This window comes from Amaranthus tricolor, chromosome 5 (genome assembly GCF_026212465.1).
Source record: "Amaranthus tricolor cultivar Red isolate AtriRed21 chromosome 5, ASM2621246v1, whole genome shotgun sequence".
Lineage (NCBI taxonomy): Eukaryota > Viridiplantae > Streptophyta > Magnoliopsida > Caryophyllales > Amaranthaceae > Amaranthus > Amaranthus tricolor.
This window is the reverse complement of record NC_080051.1, coordinates 24,877,031-24,901,714: the sequence shown is the minus strand read 5'-3', so window position 1 is coordinate 24,901,714 and position 24,684 is coordinate 24,877,031. Positions and strand designations below refer to the sequence as shown.

At 33.5% G+C, this 24,684-nt stretch overlaps 4 protein-coding genes across 7 annotated transcripts; 3 read left to right on the top strand and 1 right to left on the bottom strand.

Annotated features, from left to right (window-relative positions):
- The first annotated feature begins 1,671 nt into the window (after positions 1-1,671).
- LOC130813034 (pentatricopeptide repeat-containing protein At3g25210, mitochondrial) lies at positions 1,672-5,245 on the top strand. The gene is made up of 2 exons (XM_057678716.1): positions 1,672-4,332; positions 4,427-5,245. The coding sequence occupies exon 1, from the start codon at positions 1,793-1,795 to the stop codon at positions 2,879-2,881; it is 1,089 nt and encodes a 362-aa protein (XP_057534699.1). The 5' UTR covers positions 1,672-1,792; the 3' UTR covers positions 2,882-4,332; positions 4,427-5,245.
- A 407-nt stretch (positions 5,246-5,652) lies between these two features.
- LOC130813032 (cytochrome c oxidase-assembly factor COX23, mitochondrial) lies at positions 5,653-11,810 on the top strand. 4 transcript variants are annotated; one of them, XM_057678713.1, is made up of 4 exons: positions 5,653-5,859; positions 6,141-6,217; positions 6,862-6,953; positions 11,673-11,810. In XM_057678713.1, exons 1-3 carry the CDS (start codon positions 5,769-5,771, stop codon positions 6,922-6,924), a joined length of 231 nt encoding a protein of 76 aa, XP_057534696.1. In that variant the 5' UTR covers positions 5,653-5,768; the 3' UTR covers positions 6,925-6,953; positions 11,673-11,810. The 4 variants fall into 4 exon arrangements, with proteins under 4 accessions (XP_057534696.1, XP_057534698.1, XP_057534697.1 ...); XM_057678715.1 differs by having other exon boundaries at positions 5,654-5,859; positions 6,877-6,953; XM_057678714.1 differs by lacking the exon at positions 11,673-11,810 and having other exon boundaries at positions 5,654-5,859; positions 6,877-7,153.
- Positions 11,516-15,971, bottom strand: LOC130813031 (receptor-like kinase TMK4). The gene is made up of 2 exons (XM_057678711.1): positions 12,940-15,971; positions 11,516-12,077 (listed from the first exon to the last, which is right to left on the bottom strand). The coding sequence occupies exons 1-2, from the start codon at positions 15,161-15,163 to the stop codon at positions 11,566-11,568; spliced, it is 2,736 nt and encodes a 911-aa protein (XP_057534694.1). The 5' UTR covers positions 15,164-15,971; the 3' UTR covers positions 11,516-11,565.
- Positions 15,972-18,854: 2,883 nt separating this feature from the next.
- On the top strand, positions 18,855-23,969 carry LOC130813030 (peptidyl-prolyl cis-trans isomerase FKBP15-1-like). The gene is made up of 6 exons (XM_057678710.1): positions 18,855-19,073; positions 19,175-19,224; positions 20,716-20,778; positions 21,015-21,105; positions 22,963-23,067; positions 23,664-23,969. Exons 1-6 carry the CDS (start codon positions 19,025-19,027, stop codon positions 23,774-23,776), a joined length of 471 nt encoding a protein of 156 aa, XP_057534693.1. The 5' UTR covers positions 18,855-19,024; the 3' UTR covers positions 23,777-23,969.
- Positions 23,970-24,684: the final 715 nt, after the last annotated feature.

Below are 24,684 nucleotides of genomic sequence, written 5' to 3'. Positions count from 1 at the left end.
TTAAAAGTCTTAATTCTTGGAGCAAACCCGTTCACTGTCGTATTGTTGTTCTTATTTCTTGTACAAATTAAAGTAGTATATTTTTGTAATGTATACCATTAATTTATAATTCATTGATTAATTTATATTTGTAATGTGCATCAAGTACTTGTTGAAACTAAGCCTTGTCGTCCACATATCATCTCGATCATGGTCTTGCAAAGGCCAGAGAACTCAACCAATCCAGTAGAAAGAGTTAAATTATATTATTGAGTCTTGTCGTTTTAACATTTTTTAAGCTTAGTTTTTAACTAGTACTCCCCGTTCTTTTTTGATCTTCCACTTTGAGTTTTTCACACATATTAAGGAAGATAAAATCTTTAGGTTGTAATGGGTATTATTTTAATTAAATAGTAGTGTGAAGTAATGATTGTATTGGAAGTATGAGGTTGTAGTGGATATTATTTTAATTAAATAGTAGTGTGAAGTAATGATTGTATTGAAAGTATGAGAGAGAAATAATTATAAATAAAATAAAATGAGTACATTAAAAGAAAAGGGGGTTTTAAAGGGTAAAAGTGAGATAAAAACTTTCTAAAAATAGAAAGTATTCTAAAGTGGATGAACTTTTGAAACTACCCATTATAATAATGTGGAAGATAAAAAAAGAACGGAGGGAATATTTATTTATTTTTTAAGCGGGTCATCGGGTACCCGTTTTATTTAAATTTCAGCCCATGACCCGACTCGATTAAGATGGATTGAGTATTCGACCTGTGTATCTAACATTTTTTTTTGAATTGACCCGCCATTTATATTGTGGGTCGACGGATTGAGTCAAATGGGTCGGATTTTTTTTTAATAACCCTAATTCTGACTAAGACAAAATCAAAGGACAAATATAGCAAGGTTAGGAATCGATTAGGGACCATAGGACACATCGATGAAACAAAAGATCGAACAAGGCACTGTCCGGTAACACCTGCTCGAACGATTACATACACGCTAGTAGTCTTGCACTGCTCGTTATCGTTAGTAATCATGCTTTGATGAGATTACATAGTCGAAGTCATCAAATTATTCCTAATTCCAACACATTTCATCTTATATCTAACAATAACGAACATCACCTCTACCCCACTAATAATACACCATCCCGATAGATAACACACCAATAAATATAAGAAATCCATTTTCTTAAAAAATGACATTGTATAACAATCAATCTTCCTATAGCACATACTATGCAAGTACAAGCATCACACAATACATTCACGGCATATGAGTTAGGAGAAAAATTATGCTCGTATATTATAAACTGCATACTCCATAAAATTTGAGTGAAAGTGTAGTTAAGCTCTTTTAAAATTGGAGAAATATTTAAACTATTTGGAAGGGTGTAAATTGTAAAAGAAGAGGGATTTTCTTTAGAGTCAAAGAATAATATATTGGATATGTTTCTATTGAAAAAATAAAAGATATTTTATGAGTTTTATGTCAAGTAAGAACCTCAAACTATCAAATTATTGACATTATTAGCAGTTCAGTTAAATAAAATGATTAATATTGTAACTTATAAGGGGTTATCTTTAAATAAATCCATTAATTTTGTTAATAATTTATTAAATAAAACTACTAATGTTATTAGGAGTTAAAAACATGAACATAAACCTAGTCTCAATCCTATGGGGATCCATCAAAGCAAAGTGCTCAATTTTCATTAAACCCAAATCATCGATTTCACAACTATCTTTCACAAAACCTCCAAATTGACACTTCTAGAACTTTCTATCATCTCCATCCTTACACCACCATGACAACCACCCTCCTCCGCCGCGCACTCACTACAACTCTCCGTCCGATTCTCTCTCTCCGCCATTTCTCAACACCACTTCCACAAACCCACTTCTCTAAAACCCAAACCCCATGCGAACAACAATTCTTAGCTTGGGTTCAATACCTCAAACCCGGATTCACATCTTCAGATGTCAATCATGCTCTTACCTCCCAATCCGACCCGGATTTAGCCTACGATATTTTCCGTTGGACTTCTCATCAACGTGGGTTCACCCACGATTCCTCCACTTACCTAACCATGATCCAGATTTCCATTTCGGGTCGCCGTCATCGTCATGCTGAAGCCCTTCTAGAAGAGGTTCTTGCTGGTGCTTGTCCTGTTACCCTCCCTCTTTACAATTCATTGATTAAATTCTGCTGTTCTCATCGTTGTTTATTTAAGCGTGCTTTTGATGTTTACAAGAAAATGTTAAATGAACCTGCCCCTGATTGTAAACCTAATTTACATACTTTTGCTTTGTTATTCAATGTTTTGCTTAAGAGGTTCAATAAGTTGAATGTTAGTTATGTTTATTTAAATTCTGTGAGATCCTTGAATAAGCAGATGAAGGTACTTGGTATTGTGCCTGATACTTATGTGTTGAATATGATAATCAAGGCGTATGCCAAGTGTTTACAGGTGGATGAGGCAATTCGGGTTTTTCGAGAGATGGGTTTGTATAGATGTGAGCCAAATGAGTTTAGTTTTAGTTATTTGGTTAAAGGGTGTTGTGAGAAAGGGAGGGTTTGGCAAGGGTTTGGATTTTTTAAGGAGATGAGGGAGAAAGAATTCGTGCCAACAAGTAGTTCGTATATGGTTTTGGTTTGTAGTTTGGCGTTGGAAAGGAAGTTTGAGGACGCAGTTAAGGTCTTGCACGACATGTTGGAGAATTCAATGAAGCCGGATTTTTTGACGTATCGGACTTTGTTGGAGGAGATGTGTAGGGATGGAAGGGGTAATGATGCATTGGAGGTTCTTGAGGAGTTTAGGAAGAAGGATGTTTCGATGTGCATGAAGAATTATCGAACATTATTGGATAACTTGCATTTTGTGCATAGGGACTAGGGAGTAAGGGATGTGATGAGGATATTTGGTTGTTTTTTGAATGATGCCCATCAAATTCGGAATAATAAGCTTATAGTTGATGGATGTTTTCATTGAGAGTTTGAGACATGATTTATGTACATTCACTTTTAGAATTTGTAATTCGCTCAAATGTTGCTCTAAAGTGACCATAATTTGCTTTTTTTACTCGTGATTCATGAGGAGATTAGCGCATCATGCTATACTGTTTCTATCCATTTTAAGGTCTTTATATAGAACATGGGTTACAATTGTTATGGTGGCTCTATGGAAAGGTTAGTCAATTAATGTTATAAGCTTGAAGATGCGTAGAAAGCTACCATACTAGAAATCAATCAGGGAAATTGGTTCTGAAGTATTCTTTTATTCAAGTGATTCAACCAAATTATTATTAGAATCTCAATTCATGATAGGAAGGTTCTGAATCTTTCTTCAACTTGGTTGTATTCACTAAATCAATCTACATATCAGGGAAATTGGTTAAGAGTCTTGGTTTTGTTGAATCCAAAACTTTTGTGAGAGGCAAATGCTTTGGGCTAATTAGAAATGGACAATGATATAGATGTCGTAGTAGAGTTGATTTGTTAATGGATTACGGTCTACTTTAATACAACATCGCAATTGGAAGGATACCCGTGATTTCTAATGGAGTTGCACGTTATCTAAGTCAAGCTTTTTGTCAGGGCCACTCCCTTTCTACCAGCATAATGATTTTCTCTAAGGATGATAAAGAACATAAAGGTTTCGAGCTTCTCAGAAGGTCTGCTTGTTAATTAGTACATTGTTTTTGCAATGTATACTTGATCTTTCTCGAGCCAAATGAATCTTTGACCGCATCCTTCTTTATGGGTATGAGTTGCCACATTCCTTCCCTCCTCAGACTCTGATCATAGTTTCCATGGTATGATGCACTGGGTATGATGATAATAGAATAGTCGTCAAAAGAAACTGTTGCACAATTTCCAATCTTCTCCGGGCATGGTTATAATGTAATACTATCTAATATCAAATTGGCAGATTTCAAGATTTTCATTTCTTGATTATATTGGTCAAGTTTTTGTCAAAGTTTGTTACTAGATTATCTGAAAAAAAAATGGTAGTTCGAGTATAGATCGAGAATTTAAGTGCACTTTCTGGAATCAATTATGCGGGTTTTGAGGGTTACCATTATTAAGGCATTTTAAGCAGCAATCCAAATTTGTATGGGCGTGTCCTCGCTCACCTATGAAGGAGCAAGTTACAGCCTTACAGGTATGAATGTATGATGCTAGCTTCATAACTAGTAATAGTACCGACAAAAGGTGAAATCGTTCCAGAGGTCTGTTATGCTTGCTGTAAGAGTCGGGCCTTGCAATATAATATCGTCCCATGTCTCATAGCACTTGGATATTTCAGTATCAACTATTTCATCCCCGCGATCAGCAGCAATGTTGGTGAGTTCAATAGCATTCCTGATCTCAATTCCATAATTTTCCTTGACCTTTTAATGTTCCAATCTGATTTGTTTAACTGCTTAAATTTTGCAAGGACTCGAGGAATTGTAGTAAGAGTTGCGAGGTTGATCAAGGGACATGTTTTATTCAGGTTGCAGAGTTTGAGGCTTTGAGCAGTGTTATCTGGGTGTCCAAATGCATCAAGATCACGTTTGACAAGGAATAACAATTATTCTCGTGGGATGAAGATTCACCGGAAGATAAGAAATCCTTCACCAACTCCAAACTCTCTAGAAATCCCATTAATTTACCACCGTAAAGACCTTGGTGAGTATCGTGTGGTTGCCTAGCAGTTGAAGGACTTTCGTTTTCACCGGATTGATAAGGGTTTGATACTCACCTCCTACTGACAAGATTAACTCTTGGCCTTGTTTCGGAACCCAAAGGTCTCCTTGTTGATGGCAGCCAAAAAGTATTGGTGCACAAACAACTACTTTTTGATGATAAAGACTTTCAGTCAATACTCAATCTGTTTCTTTGAGTTTGTATCATATGATTCAAAAAACTTACACACAATTAAGTTATATGGTGTAAACTCAAAGAGATAAATAAATTATAGCTCAAGTTTTGTTTCTTTTCAATGATTCTGATTTCAAGCTATATGAAAGTTCGGAGTTAGATTTTATTGTCAAATTAGATGAGAATAATTTGTCAATTTCACAACTAAAAGAGAAACTCGTGGTTTGTATCTATGCTATAATGGAAGATTTATTCGTTTACTCAAACTAATTTATCAATTTATTTATTTGAGTGTAAGTAAAATATTATATGATTTTTAGTTTTTGTTTGCATTTTGGACGTTTTTTTTTTAAATTCAAACAACATTGATTCTTTTATGGTGTTTTTGATCAGATAGGGGTTGAACTTATTAGTTTTATGGTGTAAGGATTTTTTTTTTTTTTAAGTTAACCATAAAATTAAAAAGTACAAATTATAAAAGAAATAAGTTAACGTAATATATTATTTTTAACAGTACTTGCTACGGTTTTCATGTTAAATTTTTTGTAAGTAAAATAGTTTTTTTTTTCTTTTCTTTTAACTTTTAGTATATAGATGAGTTATTATACCACTTTTAAAGTTTCGACAATAAAATATGTATTCAAAATGCAAAAATTGACTTGAAATATAAAAATTATGACAAATAATAATAATAATAATAATAATAATAATAATAAAATTTTAGTCGGTTTTGGATATTGTTTGGATTTGGTTAAATATTGACAAATCTATTTTAATGGGTAATATTGACATTTTAAGATTTGATCACTTTTTCTAAAATTTAGTTGTGAAACAAAAAGATGAGAGGAAAGAAACTACTAGACGAACAAAATTGAGAAACTTTGGCACGCGAAGAAGAGAAGAAAAAAGTAACGTAAATGGCGTCGAAAGCAGATTCGCTTCCATATCCGAGTGCAGCTAAAATCTCTGATTCTCCTTGTTTTCCTCAGCAAACTGCTTCTCTCAAGTGTATGCTCGTTAGTCTTTCCTTTCCCTTTTATCTTTTCGTTTTGCCATTAATTCTTGCAACATTCAACCTAAAAATTTAATTTTTTCGACATTCGCTTTGATTTTCACTTTGATGTCTGATTAGAATTGTTAGATTAAGTTAATTGATTTAGTGGCTAGATAGTAGATTTCTATCAGATTTATATTGGAAATTTGATGTTTGTAGGTTTAGAATTTGTTTAGCTTAAGTTTGTGAAATTTTCTGCTGTTAATCAAGATTAATATGTGGTTAGAATACCCAGGTTTGGAACAATACAACAGTGACAAGAGTAAATGTCAAGAATACTTTGCTGTCTACAAGGAATGCAAGAGGAAGGAGGTAACATTCTTTTCCTCTGATTTGCTTTTAGGTTTCAGAAGTAGGTGTGATTGGTGGATTGTATACTGTATTTCTAATTAGCATGCATTACAAATGATATAAATGAAAACAATACAAATCACAAGTATGTATCTATATTTCGTTGTATGGATGACAATAGACTCTTTGCTTGATGAACAGCAAATGGGAACTTGAAGATTCTTTTGCAACATTTAGTTGATTGAAAACATGATAAATGATTGTAGACTTACATACACTTTTCTTTTGTGATACTTCCCCTACAACGCTACTTAGGAATATTAAGTAAAATTCACTATGAGATATGATCAATTTTTGGAAGTTGAAAGTTGAAACCTTGTGTATTTGATCGATCACTGATCCTCTCTGTTTCTCTTTAGTCATTTTAGCGAAATTTAATTTAGATGAACAAATGAGCCATTTGACCCGACCATGTTTGAATCCCAACCCTATCACCAGTGGACATAGCTTCATTGTTCTATCTAGAGAAGTTCCTTTGAAAGTGGAGAGACAAATAACAATTGAAAGAAATATCAAAGTGAATTCCTTTCCATTTGTCTTGTAATCACATTTTTATTCAACTTTGTGTGTGCTTAGTGTGACATTCTTTAAATCCTTGCAAAAAGCTTTCTCTTTTGCAGAGGGAAGCACGACTGGAACGCAACAAAAGCCGCTCTTTGTTTTCTTAGAGACTCCTGGAAAGGATGCCTTTGTAAAGGTTTTTCTTTTAACCAAAGTTCATTAGGCTTGTTGCTATGTAATGCACTTTGATTCTGTTATAATACTTATTTAACAAGTTTCAGCTTGTCACAATCTTTGTTGCACATGTACACACTTTCTACAATTCCTATAGGCGTCAATCTTTTGTTTTGTATTTTGAGTAATCTTGATACATATTGAAACCTTACAAATTCATGATATGAGGTATGCGTAGTGGAGTTTTCTTCATAAATCATCTTTGAATATTTACTTCAATATGTTACGCAATGGTTTGCTGAAACTGGGGTTAATTGTGTTTCAGTTTTATATAAGATTTAGGCCTTTTGATAATCTGACATGCGTTTGCTATGAAAGGAGAGGAGAGGCTTAATGGAAACAAACACTTATGAAACTGATACGCTTTTTAAATGTAGTATGCTATGACTTTTTCTCCCCTTCAAGAAAACACTAAGATCCGTCACATTGAGCCTCACTTTATTAAAAATTCGGGGAATTTTGTTTTTATTACACACTGTGACACTGATAATAGAAACTGTACCCTTTGTTAGAAAATTTCAGCTTCATGTTCTGGTTTATGAACCAGTATGATCTCGGGTTTGGTGATAGCATTTAGTGAAAGTAAACAGCAAATTCTGACAAAATGAAAGATCACATTTTGACAAATGATGTATCACAGTATCACACTCAGTCCATCACGGAAAAATATTGACCTATAAATACACAAACTATAAAGTCTCAAGGCATGTAAGCTTGTGAAGCTTTGCATGTCCTGAAAGCTGCCGGTGCGAATTCTTTCTTCCATAGGTTAAGAGTCTGGTGCGAGTATTGGATGTGGATATGTATGCCCATACTTTTGAGAACTTGAGTGTCCTTAAGTTTACTGTTTCCCAATTGTTCTTGTCTCATATACCCGAAAATAGAGACGACAGACTTAGTTTCTCCTAGATAATTCTTATCAATTGCCAAAGTAATCATGTGATTAGAGATAAAAGGGGAAAGGAAAACAAGAGTTTTGGCTGTAGAGCAGAGCCAATTTGTTAGCCTTAGAGATTAATTGTTTATTTAATGCATGTTAAATTGCTTTTTGTAGCTTCGCCTGGCTTAAGCAAATATGAATATACGTACTTATATAATTCTTGTTAGCTCCTAAGTTTTTTTTATGTCTTTCTTATCTTTGGAGAATGCATGTCTAATGTCATTGTTTTTTTTGGCCCTGCTTCCTGGGATGTTATGTTTGTCATGTTTTTTCAATCTTTTCCTTGATCTGGTTTCAACCTTCTAGTCTTTTCGTCAAAAATATAGGATTTTACTTTACTTTGTTTGTCATATCTACATCAATGCGGTTTAGCCTTTTTAAGTTTTTCATCCAAATACACTTACAATGGTTATTTCGAGCCACATGGTTTGTGATTCTCAACCTACAGTGTATTTCGTATTTACTAGGATTATCTAGAGTTTATTTATTTTCATTTGTATCATATGCATAATAAAAGAAAGAAATACTTTTGGAATTATGAGTTTATTTGGTACATGGTTTTTAGTTGGTTATCCAAAAGTGTTGGCTGATTTGCTAACTTTTAAGCCATTGTCAAGGAAATGTTAAAAATTAATTTATTTGCTTTAGGTTGTTTATTAGTGAAAAAATAGGTCAAAAGCTAATGATAAAGCTACTCAAGTTGTTTGCCGGGATTACTAAATTTTTTTTGATTGTTTAATCAACCAAAAAGCAAAAAGGCAGAAGTCATTTTTCAAACACAGTGTGTATTGTATAATATACATAGAGGCTAAAAGGCTCATGTAGAATAAGGGTTAGAGAAAGAAGGAAAAAAGCAAATAAAAATTCGGATATTTCATGATATACCATTGAGTTTCTTCGAAATTTACCATATACCACACAAAATGTTTTAATTCACCATATACCATTGAGTTTTCGTCCGTGAGTACAGAATACCATTAATGACAACTGCCGTTAGTGTGCCATTTGTGGTAAATTATTAGTTCACCATATACCATTGATTTTTTTTTTTGCGTCAAATACCACTTTTTGCGTTAATTCTGACGATAGCTGAAAACCTAGTTGCTGAATTTTCGGAACACGAGTCTGTGATAGGGTTGAACACGATCCATTTTGGTTGATTTGTTGCCTTCAATCACGTTCTAAATTGAAAGAAATTAAGGTGGTACATGATTTCATTTTGAAGAGTTAAATGAAAGTATATGTTTGTAGATAATAATTTGATTAATGGATATTTGAGATTTGGGAAGTGCGAGGAAGCCCGTAAGGTGTTCGATGAAATCTTTAAACGAAGTGTTGCTTTTTGGACTGCAATGCAAAATGGGTATTTGAAATTTGGTTTTTTAAGAGTTTATGAAGTCAGGTATTGAAGCAAATGGGAGGATGTATGTGTGTGCGTGTGTGTTGATTTTGTGTGGAAAGAGGCTGAATTATGAGCTAGGCAAGCAAGTTCATGCTTGTATTATCAAAGGTAGATGGAGCAATTTGATTGTAGAAAGTGGTACCTTGTATTTCTAGGCACAATCTGGTGAATTTCAAAGTGCTTTACGAATCTTTGATAGGATAAACAAGCGGGATATAGTTGCTTGGACTACGATGATCACTTCTTGCTCGCAACAGGGTTACAGTGAGAAAGCGCTCTCACTGCTATCACGAATGCTGGTCAACAGATATTTTTTGAATGAACATACTATATGTAGTGTTTTGAAGGCGTGCGGAGAAGAAAAGGCACTGAAATTTGGAAGACAATTGCATGGTATTGCAGTTAAGAAACTGATTAGAAACAATGTTTATATTGGTATTTTTTTGGTGAACAGTGTTTAGTGTCAAGTTGTTTTTGAACAAAATGTTAATTATTTGGTTTGTATGACATTTCTTGTGTTTATCACAATTCCAACGGCTATATTTTTTAAAAAAATGGTATTTGACGCAAAAAAAAATAAATTAATTGTATATGGTGAATTAATAATTTACCACGGCACACTAACGGCAGTTGTCATTAATGGTATTCTCTGCTAACGGACGAAAACTCAATGGTAAATGTTGAATTAAAACATTTTGTGTGGTATATGGTGAATTTCAAAGAAACTCAGTGGTATATCATGAAATATCCGAATAAAAATTGAATTTATGATCCTGTAACTTACTAGGTATGTAACTTAATAGAAGAGGTTGAGAACTGAATAGGTACTTGTAACGAGGATAATTCACTGCATTATTGATTCGGAATAACTCAATAGAGTTTTGGGTTTATGTTCATGAATGTGTTGAAATGATTAACAATATTGAGTTGCTGCTAATAATATATGGTGTTGTCAAGAGTAATCAACTCCTGGGGAAATGTTCCTACTCTGGATAAATTTGTAGAGCCCTGTGATTAATTATACTAAGAAAACAAAAGAATCTTGCATTATCATGAGAACAGAATTTTGACATTGCATTTATGCTTTGTGCTCATATGACATGTATCATACTGAAAAATATTCCTGTTAATAATGCAAGTTGAGCTAATAATTGTATAACTAAATTTGGAAGGGTGGGTGAGAATTGAGTGTTGTATCAATTGGAACATGTATCATTTTTTCTGATTAAGGTTGGGTTTGATTTTCATTGGCCTTTTCCCTTCCCTTAGCCTATCCTCTACTCATAAAATATATTTTAGAAGATAGGTTAAAATTTGGTTCATGATACTTTGGATGAATGTACTGAAAATCTTACTGGTCAATATTTTATGTTGTGAATCTATTATGAGCGTTTTCTATGTTGAAAGTCATGGTCATCAACCCAGCATCTTGCAAAAAGTCAGGGTCCGTGAGAAAGAGGTAGCGGACAGATCATACCTGCGCCCACTCGAGGGAGAGGGCAGGAGAAATGTGCGTAGCCAAATAAAACCCCAGGGTTTTGTATGCTGAAAGTACGAGAAAAAAAACAGGGTAAATAAACAATTGTAAATATATTTTTTATGACATCGAGTCCTTGTACTACAACGAGACATAGTTTGTAGTTTGCAATTACTGGGTCACTAGGATAAATTGTGGTTATGAACAGTATCATAGAATCACCCAAGTTATTATATTTGGAGTCATCGTCACAAGTGATCTTACGAGTTAAGAAAGGCAAACTTATGTACTCACAAAATCTTTGAGTCATGATCATATCTGATATTCTAGTTACAAGTTAAGAGAGCGAAACTTATCTTGCCAGAAGATAATTGAGCTAGATTAACTTGAGAAAGAACAATGTTACCATTTTTTTATTTTTCATGCAAATTGTTAATTGAATCTCGCGATTATAAGCCTTTGTAGGTACAAATTCATGTAGCAAAACAAATTATGTAGTGAATATATTTCACAAGGACAGCAAGGTGTCAACATGACAATACATTGCCTACGTACAAAACATAGCACTTGAAATCAAAAGATGTCAACATACAATCATAACATGAAATTTCCTCTGTTTTTCTCCCCTCCTATCCCCCCCTCTTTGTTGTTCTCTTGACTCCCATGTCCAATCAAAACATAACATGAATTTTCCTCTCATTTCTGAGGAATGCCACTTCTATTATACATCCATTATATGAATTATAATGTTCTCATCATCTAGCATCAATGTTATTAAAGCTTAGGCCCATAGTAGGAGTTGTAGGAGCAGTAGAATGATAATTTCTACTATTATCGTCATTGTAACCACTCGAAGTTGCAGTCTCACCAGCACGCCATTTCTGAAGAATATGAGGAAGACTCATATCTATATCAATGCCATTGCCGCTTTCTAGCTCAGTGGGCCGCCATTGTTCTACTAGAGGCAAAAGTAAGTTAACAACATGACCCATGTCAGGGCGTTGGAGGGGCTCCCTAGCCGTGCAATGCCCTGCTAGCTCAGCCACTTTGCAAATACTTTCAAAGATTTCTTCATCATCTGCTTCGAGGTTAGAGTCTATGGCTTTCCTTATGCTGTCTTTGTTGATTAGGACTCTTCTAAACCAGGTTGCTAGTTGTGATTGCTCTTCTGGTAAGCTTTCGTCTAGTGCTTTTCTTCCGGTTATTAATTCCATTAGGATTATTCCGAATGCAAATACATCTACTTTGGTGGTTACTCTTCCGGTGGCTGCATTCAAAAGTTAAGAGTTGCTTAGGAAAGATTTGAATTTATATAGTGTAAATAATAATTTGGTATAGAATAGAAAGCTTAGTACAATATTAGTATTCACTACACTTAAAAATAATATAAAAAGAATGTAGATGGAAAATGGGGTGCTTTACTAGGCACTTCTATATTTGGAAGTGCAGTGTAGTGCAACTTAAGTTCTTGAATGTTACACGGATATGATCACTCAAATACAGAATTCACATCTCTAATTTAGCGTTGAGTTCAAAGTCTATTTCTATACAGTGACTTGAGTTTTCGTATGACTCATGTGTGAGCATAAGGCTTTAAAGGGCATCATCTATGGCATGAAGGACGAATACTCAGACAAGCATGAGACTTGCTTGAACGAGCCAAAGGGCAGTGAGTTTGAAGGTGACACAAGCAGATGTTTGCTGAATGAGCATTGTCATTGCTTGAACGCTTGAATGGGCACATGCTCATGGGAAGTCTTTAGCTTGTTTTGTTACTCGTGCTCAAACGAGCACATGGGTAGCTTGAACAAGCACGTACCTAACGCATGTTTACTATGTTTTTAGCGTGAAATGTTACATGTTTAATTTGTGGGTTAAACCTTTTAGCCTAAATATAAACCGTTAAAAAGCTTTTCAACTCAATTGCAAATTTTCCATTGTACTCATTTTGAGTTATTGAAAGTTGAAACTCCATTGTTTTTCATCAAACTAGAACCTAGGGAGAACGTAGCTTACATTGAATGAACCTCCATAAATCTTGTGTTTATTGTTTTATGCCTAATTATTATAGTACAAAAAGAAAAAAAATGCAAAAATTTGATTCAAGGGGGGAAATGAGCTTTATTTACCTGCATATTCAGGTGCAAGGTAGCCAAACGTTCCTGCTAAACGAGTTTCCAATGAATACTTCCCTTGATCAGACGCCCTTTTCACTAATCCAAAGTCTGAAACTTTAGCTCTCATATCATCTCCGAGAAGTACATTTGTAGGTTTCAAATCCCTATGTATAAAACTTTGCTGTGCCAAGCTATGAAGATATTCAACCCCTCTAGCTACATCTAAAGCAATCACAACTCTTTGCTTCCATGTAAGAGGAGACCTTCCCATTTCATCATATTCAAATAAATGTTGTCCTAATGTTCCTTGGGACATACACTCATAAACCACAATCCTTTCATTCTCATTGATACAATATCCTAGAAGTGCCACTAAATGTCTATGTCTCACCTTTGAAAGAACCGCGATCTCTGCCTCAAACTCACTCTTCCCTTTAGTACCTTCAACATTAGATTCCATCCTTTTAACTGCAATTTGGGTCCCATCTTGAAGAACTCCCTTGTAAACAATCCCAAACCCACCTCGGCCTAGAATGTTCTTATCATCAAAATTATCGGTTACTTCACGAAGCAATTCAATGGGAAAGTTATTACCATAACTATACACATTATGTTCACTGAGCATATTACTTTTATCCATTGGACTTCCTTGAGAATTATGACCTATTATTGGCTTGCCAAAAGGCGTTGGTTTTGAGCTATATATTCTTTTAAACAACCATTTCTTGAAATATGGATATAAGAGGAATCCTGCAACTATGAATAGTACTAAAACACCAATAACTATCCCCATGATTTCATAAGGTGAAAGGTTTGGTTTAGGTGAATGCAATGAATCACCTGAACCAGGAGGAGACCTTAAGGAGCCAGTAGTATCAACATTTGTGCCTATAAAAGGGTTCCCATCAGTTATAACCTCCACAGATTTGCCAAAACTAGGTACTTTCCCTGTTAAGTTATTGTTAGAAAGATCCAACTTGTGTAGCATATTAAGGCTAGTCAGAACATCTGGGATTTTACCAACTAACCCATTATTATTCAGAATGATGGAAGTTAATGATGTAAGACTAGCAAAGGATGGTGAAACAGTACCAACCCAATTTTTCTTAGCGAAATTTATAACTGATACCTTCCCATTAGAATCACAAGTTATATGAGCCCAATTTTGGCAAGCATTATTTCCTTTCCAAGAATCAGCTAACTCATTAGGGTAACCCAAGGCACTTACTATATCAAGTAAGGCTGTAACTTGAGGATCACAAGGACCAGGTGTATTTCTACAAAAGGAATTAGTAAACCCTAGGTTAACTTGTACATCTCCCTTAAAAACTGGTATAGGCCCTTGAAGTTTATTATTCTGCATAGAGATATTCAGTAACTTAGGAAGATTAGTTAATGAAGGTGGTACAACCCCAGTTAAATGGTTATCCCTTAGCTGGATATCGAAAAGTGAAGTACACTGTGAAAGGTCAGGTATCGGACCAACGAAATCATTTTCTTGAACCCAAACTTGTACTAAATTAGGCATGTTACCTAATACATCAAGGACTCCAGTTAGTCCTTGTTTTTGGTTATTAATCCAAAGATTTTGAATCCCTGATCCAGCAAAAGAAGAAGGTAAGAAACCTGTAAGATTATTGTATGAGAGTTTTAGGTTTTTTAAGCTAGGTAATGACCCAAAAATGTCAGGAATGGACCCAATTAAGCTTGTATTAGAGGCAAAAAACTGTTGAAGAGAGGACGACTCGATCAAACCATAAGTTATAGACCAACTTTGTAAAGGGTTGTCATTAATGCTAAAGGATTGAAGACTTGGAAGACCTTGAAGAAAATTAGATGGAACTTGAGAGAAAGAATTCCCATCAAGAAAAACTTCTCTAAGTTGGGTTAGGTTAGATAAGGGTGGAATAGGGCCTGTAAGGTGATTATTTTGGAGAGAAAGAGTTTGTAGGTTTGATAGTTGAGCTAATTCTGAAGGTAACGTTCCATAGATAGACTTGGATGCTAGGCTAATTGAGATAACTTGTCCTGAATTATCACATGTTATGCCTTGCCATTTACATGGATTGTTGTTACTTATCCATGTTGGAGGAGGAGGTTTGAAGGAGCTAGCAAGTTTCATCATTATGGCTGCATTGTCTTGAGCATTGGCCGCGTTTATGGTGGAGAGAAAGAGAAAGAAGATGACGGAGACAATCGCATTGGTGGTGGTGATTTTTTCGTCATCTTCTTCCATGGCTTTCTCTCTAGGAGAGAGAAAGGAAGGAAGAGAGAGATGGGGAAGTTTTGTGATGGGAGCTTAATTTGAGGAGATGAAAATGGTTTGTTCAATGAATGGTAAGGAATGAATTGAATGGTTGTTTTGTTTGATTGGAGATTATTAAGCAGATATGCATGCATGCACAGGAATTTTGCAACTTTTAGTACAATATAGCTAGATCATTACCCATGTATGTGTCATAATTATATGACTCTATCTACTTGTTCCAAAATTTATGGAATTTTGTTTGAACATAAATAGAAAATACCACTCTTTTCATCTAAATTCAATTACTGTGTAAGGATATTGACTTATTTTTTTGGATTTATGAGTTGGGGGCAGGGTTTGGATAGCTTTAAATAGTTAATAGACTAAATGTTTGGTATTTAATAATATGAATAGTGTCATTTCAAAAAAAAATTTAATATGAATAGTGTGAATATATAAATGTAGAATTAGATTGAATACTTCTTGCTAATTTTTAGATGAATTAGATTCAAAATATTCTTTGGTGTTACTATTGAAAATAATTTATAACTTTAGAAAGAAACCAACGTCCAAAGTATTCAGATCAAGTAATTATTGTTGGATACTAGAGTGTAATGATTTTGACAATATTTAGCAAAAAGATTAAAATTTATAATGACCTCTAATGCCATAATTTAATTATTTTTGTAAATAGCTTGTTGTAAGAGTACATGGAATTGACAAAACAGTATAATAGCAAAGCTTGGCGCAAAGTAGACTTTCCTTGGTGCATAGTTATGTCATGTTCGGTTTTACTTTTTAAATTAATATGTGGGGAGCTATTCTTGTGAGAGACAGTTTCTCGATGAAACAACCTCAAAATATGAAATTTATGTGTTAATAATTATGTTAATTGTGCTATTCAACCCATGTGTGGAGAGTGTCTTACGGTGATACCGTCTCGCACAATAATTTCTGATATATGGGACCCTTATGCTCATGTTATACAAATATTATACATAGTGGATGAAATATGTTCCAAACTCTGGTAGATCATTTCATTAGAACAGTTTTGTTATACAATAAATATGGATTTTACAACAATTTTTTTTGCTACATTGCAATACATTTTAACAGCCATGTGAAGTAACTTGTAAGAATTTGATATTGCTAAATGGTTTTGTCAAGTAGAGATGTTGAAAGTGTATCTTAATTTGGATATCAATTATCAAAAATATTGTGTTGTAAAACCACAAAAATGGTGCAGAAAGAACAAGCATTTGCTTGAGTTAAGAGGATCACTTTCCTTAATTCTTATTCAAATCCTACTACTTTTTACCGAGACTCATCTCAACGTGTTAATTATTTCATCAATAGAATGAAATTAGTTTCCCTTGGCAGGATTTTTCCATACGAAAATTTTCAATGTAATTCAAATAATGATCAATTAAGAGCTCATGGCTTCCTTTACTTTGTTTCAACACTTTTTACTTTTTTTTTTTTTATAATTTCTTTGATTTTTGTTACCCTGAATGTAATTCACAGGCTCGCCCGATGGTAATTACTGGTGTGACTGATTAGGTGTGGTTAGATGGTGATCCTGAGTGGATTGCAGATTGTAATCTTGTTGACATTAATCACTAGCAATTTAAACCACCTTTAAATTCATAAAAAAAAAAAAAGAGTAAGGTATAATAAAATTCATCTTAAGAGTTGATCCTTGATAATATATAATATTGGAATTGGTCATTTAAGCTTTGGATTTGGTCTTTTTAGTATTGAAATTGAAAATTTTTTTTAAAAGAAATTATAATACCAAATTTAAGAATTAAATTAAATCAACTTAAATCTTGAAATTAGTGTTTAAATCTTAGATTTGACTTTGTAAGTCTTGAATTTGATCTTGTAAGTTTTAAATTTGGTATAAAAGTATTAAAAAAATTTTAAAAAATAGATTGTGGACTATTTGGCCCATTTATGAATAGTTGCATCTATGGAATCGATACATACAAGTTTTTGTGATAAAAAATAGCTTAAGTTGCTACAAATTAATTAAAAGCATTGGATAGGAATAACACTTGGGATTTAATTACTATAACCATCATTGTTCCTAATAAAAAGGAAAATGATATATACCACTAATAGAGTTGTATATATATAAAAAATCTTTATTTTCTAAAATAAAATTACTTTGTTAAGTATTAATTACGATGTAATTAATGCTAAACATTTTTTTATATATATTTTTGTACAACCATAGAGTAGCAATGTAGCATATAAGAATTAAATTTATTTTTTAAAAATAAAATTACTTTATATTTTGTTTATAAATCACATAAATAATAATATAATTTATACGGAGTATTTTTTAGAAAATATCTATATTATGTTTCTTTTATACGGATAATTTATATTATTTTACTATGACAACACTTCGATTTTATTAGGCATATGACTGTTAGTTGGAGTTGTTGGTTGGATTGAATAGCTGAAAATATTTGTTGATAAACTAACTATTTAAGCTAGTTCTTTAAGCTAACTATTTTAGAGATGTTTGATAAAAATATATTATTATATGTTGATTGTTTATTAGAAAAAAAGTTAAAAGCCAAAAAGCAAAAGTCGATGAATAAAGTACTCCACTATACATATATATTTTTAATAAGTCTTGTACTTCTATTAGGGGTGTTCAAAAAACTCTGGTTTACTTAACCCGATCCGAATTATCTTGTTCTTAAAATCGGATATTTTACCCAGTTAGTAAATATCGGATAATCCGAACCGGGTACCCGATTTTAGAACCGGATATTCGGGTCGAATACGGATACCATTTTTTGTATGCGGTTTTTTTTTTTTTTTTTAACATAGTTATCCTGCTGGACCTTGGGTATTTAAGAAAAGTAGAAACCCTAGAATGCTTCATTTTCTCAAATCTGACTAGTGACTACCCTTTTTATTTTCACCGCCGGCAGCCTCTTCAGTCTTCACCTTCGACTTACTATCGGGCACCGGCAACTTCTTCTTCTTCCTATTCAAATATTTAGCAACGAATTTTAGCCTAGTTTATAAATATTTTGATGATATAGACTATCCACATAAACTTAAAAAAGGAAGAACAAGGACTTTATTTAATCTTCTGGAAAAGTGCACTACTTACAATATGCAACTGTTTAAAATAACAAGGACTTATAAAAAATGCATGAATGAAAAAAGATAAAAAGGATTAAAAAACTCCAATAATACCGGGTATCCGAATCACATTTTCAAGTATCCGAAAAATCGGATTTCCGGATCCGGGTCGATCCGGTATCGAGTTTTGAACACCCCTAACTTCTATAACATAGTCTCATCATATAGACCAATACAATCAACCCATTTGATATTTTTTAATTAGTGATCATTTTAAGGTTGCAATTTGTCACTTTGAGGTTATAAATGATCAAGTTATGATTATAAATAAGTAATTACCTTAAGGTTATAGTTGATCATTTTGAAATTATAAATGTATTGATCACTTTTGTAAGCATATATCGGTTCGATCTAATAGAAATTATCACACTTAAAAATATGTGACACATTTTTTATTTTGATTTAAAAATGAAGTTTTCAGCTAACTTAGAAATTAATTATCAAAAAATTTAACAGTTTAACTAACTAAAAAAAAGCAAAAAAAAAAATAAAAAATAAAAAGGGGAAAAATATTTATTACGTTTGGGGACAAACCGAGAAAGTCGTGACGCTTTCGAGCCGTCGGATCTATAATCTCTGGTACTCCCTATTTGTTAGAACTAAGAAGAACGAACTAAGAAAAAGTGAGAAACTGGTTTGCTAAGTTGGAGAGAACTTAGAAGCAAAAACATCAAACTAAAAATGTCAAGAGCTATTGGGATCTTACTTTTTCTGGTGCTGTTTTCATTTGGTGAATTTCTCTCTTTTCCCATTTCCCCTATTTTCTCCATTTTCATTATTTGGATCTAGCAACCCTTTTTTTATTGATTTTTTTAATTATTGGTTTTACAGCTTATGCAAAGAAGTCTGATGATGTGAAAGAATTACAGATCGGTGTCAAGGTATAACATTTCTTTCATTCTTTTATTGATTTTGAGGTTTAATCTATGTTAAGTGTTGGATTTTACATGCTTACTGATTTGATCTCGTTTTTTTGACTGAATTTGTTTCCTGAGAATCATATGTTGATGGGTTGATTCAATTTATGATTTTATTGGGAATTAATGGTTGTTCCTTCGTGTATTTTTGGAACCGATAAATGGGTGATTATAAAGAACTAGCGGTCAGTTTGATAGTCGGTATTAAATAATGGTAATAGTAATGAAAAGTTAGTGTAATTTTGGTAAGAATATTTCTTGACAAGTGTAGTGCCCATGCTTGTCCTTCATCAGTAATCTCATTTTCTTTATTAAATAAATTTATTCCAATGCATTATCATTTCAAAATGTGGTATTATATGTATGATCAAAGTTTTTTACCATGGGAATGACATGATATATATCCTGATAATTTACATTGCAAATCATTTCCATTATCATTATTTAATACCAATAACCACCAGATAACCACCAGGGCCGTAGAAGTATTTATCTCCTGCCTTGATCAAATTCTAAGCATACATAGTGCCATTTTGAAGTGGGATGTAGCCAATTTGGTCTGTTAAACTCTGATGCAATAACTATTCAGTGTCTTTCCCCCTTCTATTGCAAATTATAACAGATTTGCATGATCTTGGCCCAAAATGACAGTGTGCAGGTATCTGCACCCATGTCCTAGTGTTGTGGAACTGTGTGAAATGAAAAGTTCAAGTTACTTAGGTTGTATCTTGTATGGCATGGTAGGCTATAAGAAACAACTATGCATAAGCCTTAATCTGGGTTCGCTAAGTGGTGTGGCTGAGGAATGTTATAAGCCTATACTTTAGATTGTAGAATAACTAACTACAAGTCTGAATGAGACCATCTCACCATTAGATGAGCTTATATGATTAGCCTATATCTCTAATTGATTACATTAGTATTATAAGTGATCACTTTGAGGTTATAAGTGATTACTCTAAGACTATAAAATGTTATCAATTCATAACTGTAAGTGATCACTTTAGGATTATAAGTGATCCCTTTAAGACAATAAGTTTATATTGGGCTAGCCTAATAGAGATGATCTCACCATAAGACCTTCTCATTTGAGAGTTTACTCATTTAATATTATAGGTTACTTTAGATTTAGACATTTGGAATGATGTCTTATTTAAACTTACAGATATTAGCACTTGTGGTGTAGTGCATGTATATTATACTTTTTGCCATTAGCAACAAGCTGCTTTTTCGATACATCTTTTGATAATTGCATTTGGGATCAAACACACCATGTGATAATGTAGTGCGCCAGTGTCACAAGAGTAATATGCATTAATTTCACAGTTTTATGCCCTTTAAATCAGTGTATTTTTGTATCTAACTCATGCGCCACATTTTGTTAATATGCATTTATTTTGAGAGATGCACTTTTCTAAGTGTGATAGAATCTCACTTTCTCATTTTATGTTCCAGTATAAGCCATCATCTTGTGAAATCAAGGCTCACAAAGGTGATAAAATCAAGGTTCACTATCGGGTAAGTTTTTAGATTGCTTTTGCCGTGTAGTATAGTGTTTAACTTTTTTTTATGTACGAATCCAAAAAAAACTGTGTCCGCAAGATTTTCTCTAGTATGTTGTCTACTAGAGATTAATAGTACTATTTGCAATTGAAGGCTGGAAAGTGGAAACAGTAACCAAGGATGATAAGATTGATCATCTTCTGGGAACTATAGTCTGATACGAACTGCTACTTGTTTATGTCATTTGGCAGGGACAACTCACAGATGGGACTGTTTTTGATTCCAGTTTCGAAAGGGGTGATCCCATTGAATTTGAACTTGGTAGTGGCCATGTGATTAAAGGTACTATAGTCTTCATTTAAGTGAACTTGTTATATTTCTTCTGTTCTTAGATTGAAGGCATTGATCGTGATAGGGGCCTTTTTCAATAACATGATGAAGAGAAACCGTTTTTTATATTGTCACGACAATATTTGTTTACATTTAGGCTATTTCACCAAAAATCTTCCAAAACTAGGATCCATAATCTCAAAAAATCCCAAAAACAAAAAAGTTAAAAAAAAATTAACCACCCACTTGGCCATTTACCCAATTGTCTACCCACAACCACCGACTTTCACCGATAGCTTTTTTCAACAAACTAGGAGTTTTCTGGTGGCCTTAAACTTAGATCAACGACATATTCCATGGAGTTCCATTCCTCCCTTTTTTTCTCCCCCACCACCACAGCTGCCCACCACCATTCCTTGACTTTTGATGGTTGAGGTGAATGGAGCTTTGCTGTTTGAGATGTAGGTCTATTGAACATGTAGTATTTGTTTAAGGCTTTGCTTGGCTGGGTTGTGTACTTGTTTTTAGAATTTCTGTGTGAATATTAGCTGCTTTGTCTTGTTTACTTGCTGGAAAAATAGTTTGTGGGTGCTTGCGATTTTGTTCATTGTATTAAAAAAGGAAAATCATGCCCATTGTGAACAATTTCATAATCTCAGTGAAAACCATAGCAATTGTGAATTTGTGGGTGTGTTGTATCTTGACTGTTGATTGTTGAGGTAAATGGAGCCTTGTCATGTTTATTAGGCCATGTGAGGTGTTATTTGTATTCCAATTTTGGTACAGATGGCTTTGCATGGGAAATGTTATAAGCATTGTACTGGGTCGATAAAGTCTGACATATAGTTGTTTTAGAAAATTTTTACCTTTAAGTTCATAGTGTAAAAATGCGATAATGGTCGCGATCGCAGTAACGTAACGCTGATGCGGTAACGAGAGTAATACGGTTATCATAGCGCCTAGAAATTGGTTGAAATCATAAGATATCCCTTGATACGGCACAAAACACGGTTTTTTGTACACCTTTACAACGCGGCCGATGCGATGCGATACGACCTTGTTTTTACTCTATGTTTAAGTTACAGCTGGTTCTGATGTTAAGGCCCTTAGTAACAGTATTCTGTTCAGATTTCTTATTTTATGATTTGATCTTAGACATTTGATCCCAGCTATGTTAAGGCAGAGCTAAATTTGGCTTACAGTAATTTCATTTGATTACCTTCATTTCCGAGGTGATGTTTTTAGACATGGAAATACGATTGCTGATAAGTTGACACCTAAATGTTATTAGAGCTATAATGATTTATAGGTACTTATTAATGTGTAGTTGCAAATGATGTTGCAATTAGATACAGCCTTTGGTATTCTTAGTTTTAAAAAGCGCACCTTGCTTTGCGCCTTGTGCGCATCGAGCCCAGGTTCGGCTGAAAACGCCTCGGCTAGGTGAGGCAAAGCCTGCTACAAGATGCGTGAAGGGCACCTCGATGTGCTTCACGCCTTGTGCGTCCGGTGCGCCTCCTTATTGAGTTGGTTAATGTACTTATGTTTTGTTTGAAAAAGATAAAACTCGAAACTCAAAATTTACTTGAATATGAAGTTCGAAAAACCATTGCTTCTTTATGATAAACAAAAAGCATGCTAAGAAGAAAATAACTTTGGGAATTCTTCATATTCTCATTAGAACAGTTTTGTGCTAAAGTGGTGTTTATCGCAAGAATAATTAATGTTTTCAAGCTTGTTGATACTAAATTATTATAATGGATACTATAAAATTGAGATCAAATCTTGTCTATACTACTGTCCTTCCTATGAAACAGAAATAAAGTTGCTTAAAACTTGCTGAAAGTATAACAATTGCTGTAAATGCAGGGTGGGACCAAGGACTGCTGGGGATGTGTGTTGGCGAGAAGAGAAAATTGAAAATACCCGCAAAACTTGGTTATGGAGAGAGTGGATCTCCGCCAACAATTCCAGGTGAACTTTTCTTTCTATACCATAGCATGTTTTCAATGTTGAAGTGTGGGATTGTGGGCTTGTGGGCTTGTGGGCTTGTGGCTATTACATACGTCCGTAAATGTTTTAAAATCTTAACTTTGTGATTTTCTGATGAGCAATTTATATTGTTTCGGAAGTTTATGCATCTTGACTCGTACGGCTGGTGGCATAGCCGTTTTTGTTTATCATTTCGCTATACATATCTCATGGTAGCTGGTTACTGAATGAGTGTGGAGGGGAAGGAGAATGGGAAACGGGATTGCGAGTTATTCCATATACTCGGCAGAATTATAATTTATTGAACCTAAGACTTGAAATGTTGCTTTGTATGTAAAAACAGATTCATTATTCTACGTCTCCTTTCCCCCATCTTTGACACTAGCTTGTCCAGTAAATGTAAAATTAACTTCATTATTCTACGTCTAATTCTCATTTCTCTATTATTGATTCCTAATCCGAGCCATGTTTTGGTTGTAGAAAAGCACAAGTACTTAGACTTGTGAATGAATAAAATTTTCATTTTTGAGCGATGTCTTGCCATTTGCCATCTATCTAAATCGTCTAAATTATTGTAGGAGGAGCAACCCTTATCTTCGATACCGAGCTCATTTCTGTGAACGGCAAACCATCCAACGGAGCAGAAGATGTTGATGAAGACATTGAAGAAGGCGATGATGATGAACTGTAGACCGGAAAATTAGCTTAAGATTTTTATCCAAAGTAGAACAGATGATGCTATTTTTTCTTCTTTAGATTTTGATGTGAGCTTTTTAGACTTTTGAGTAGCTAATACACTGGCTAAATTTTCTGTTTCTTCCTTTTTTTTGTTATGACATATACACTGTTTTACTTCAGAAGTTAGAGCCAAAGCTGATTTAATTCATTGATATTTGATAAGTTCACAGGATCTGTAGACTATAGAGTATTAACTAATCAATCAATTTCAACAAAATGCGCACACCACTTGGTGCACGGTGGAAATGAGGTGAAACGTCACAACTCAAACTGGTCGATATTGACTCGGTTAAAAATTTAAATTTTCGACTCGAAAACTAGACTTGTGTTAATGAGTTGAGTTGACTAGTTAAACCATTTATAAATATTTATCCTCTTTTTTGGATATAGTTTTGATTCAAACATTTATTTTTAATTTAAAGAACAAATTGAATTAGATTTAATTCGAATAATTGTCTTAATTTAACAAAAATAATCACAATAATTTATGAAATTGATGATAATTTTAGGTTATAAAATTTTGAAATGAAGTCAATTGTTCAATCTTTGTTAAGCAAGTTTATCCATTTGATTTTGCATTCAAATAGTCAGCAAGTTTAGTACTTTCTCTATACTCTAATGTTCTTCTCATTTGAAATACTTCGCCTTAAGGAGAGAGAAATTTGATTAATGTATTTAACACATATTTAGAAGATAAAATATGTCCATCTGAAATTTCGTTAGATTCGTCTTAAGTTTTATTATGAATTTTTTATAATTTTTATTATGTGTATTTAGAGATATTGAGATTTAAAATTTGCTTTAAAACCTGTGCAAAAACTAAACGAGAAGACAAAACAGAACGGAGGTAGTATTTTTGAT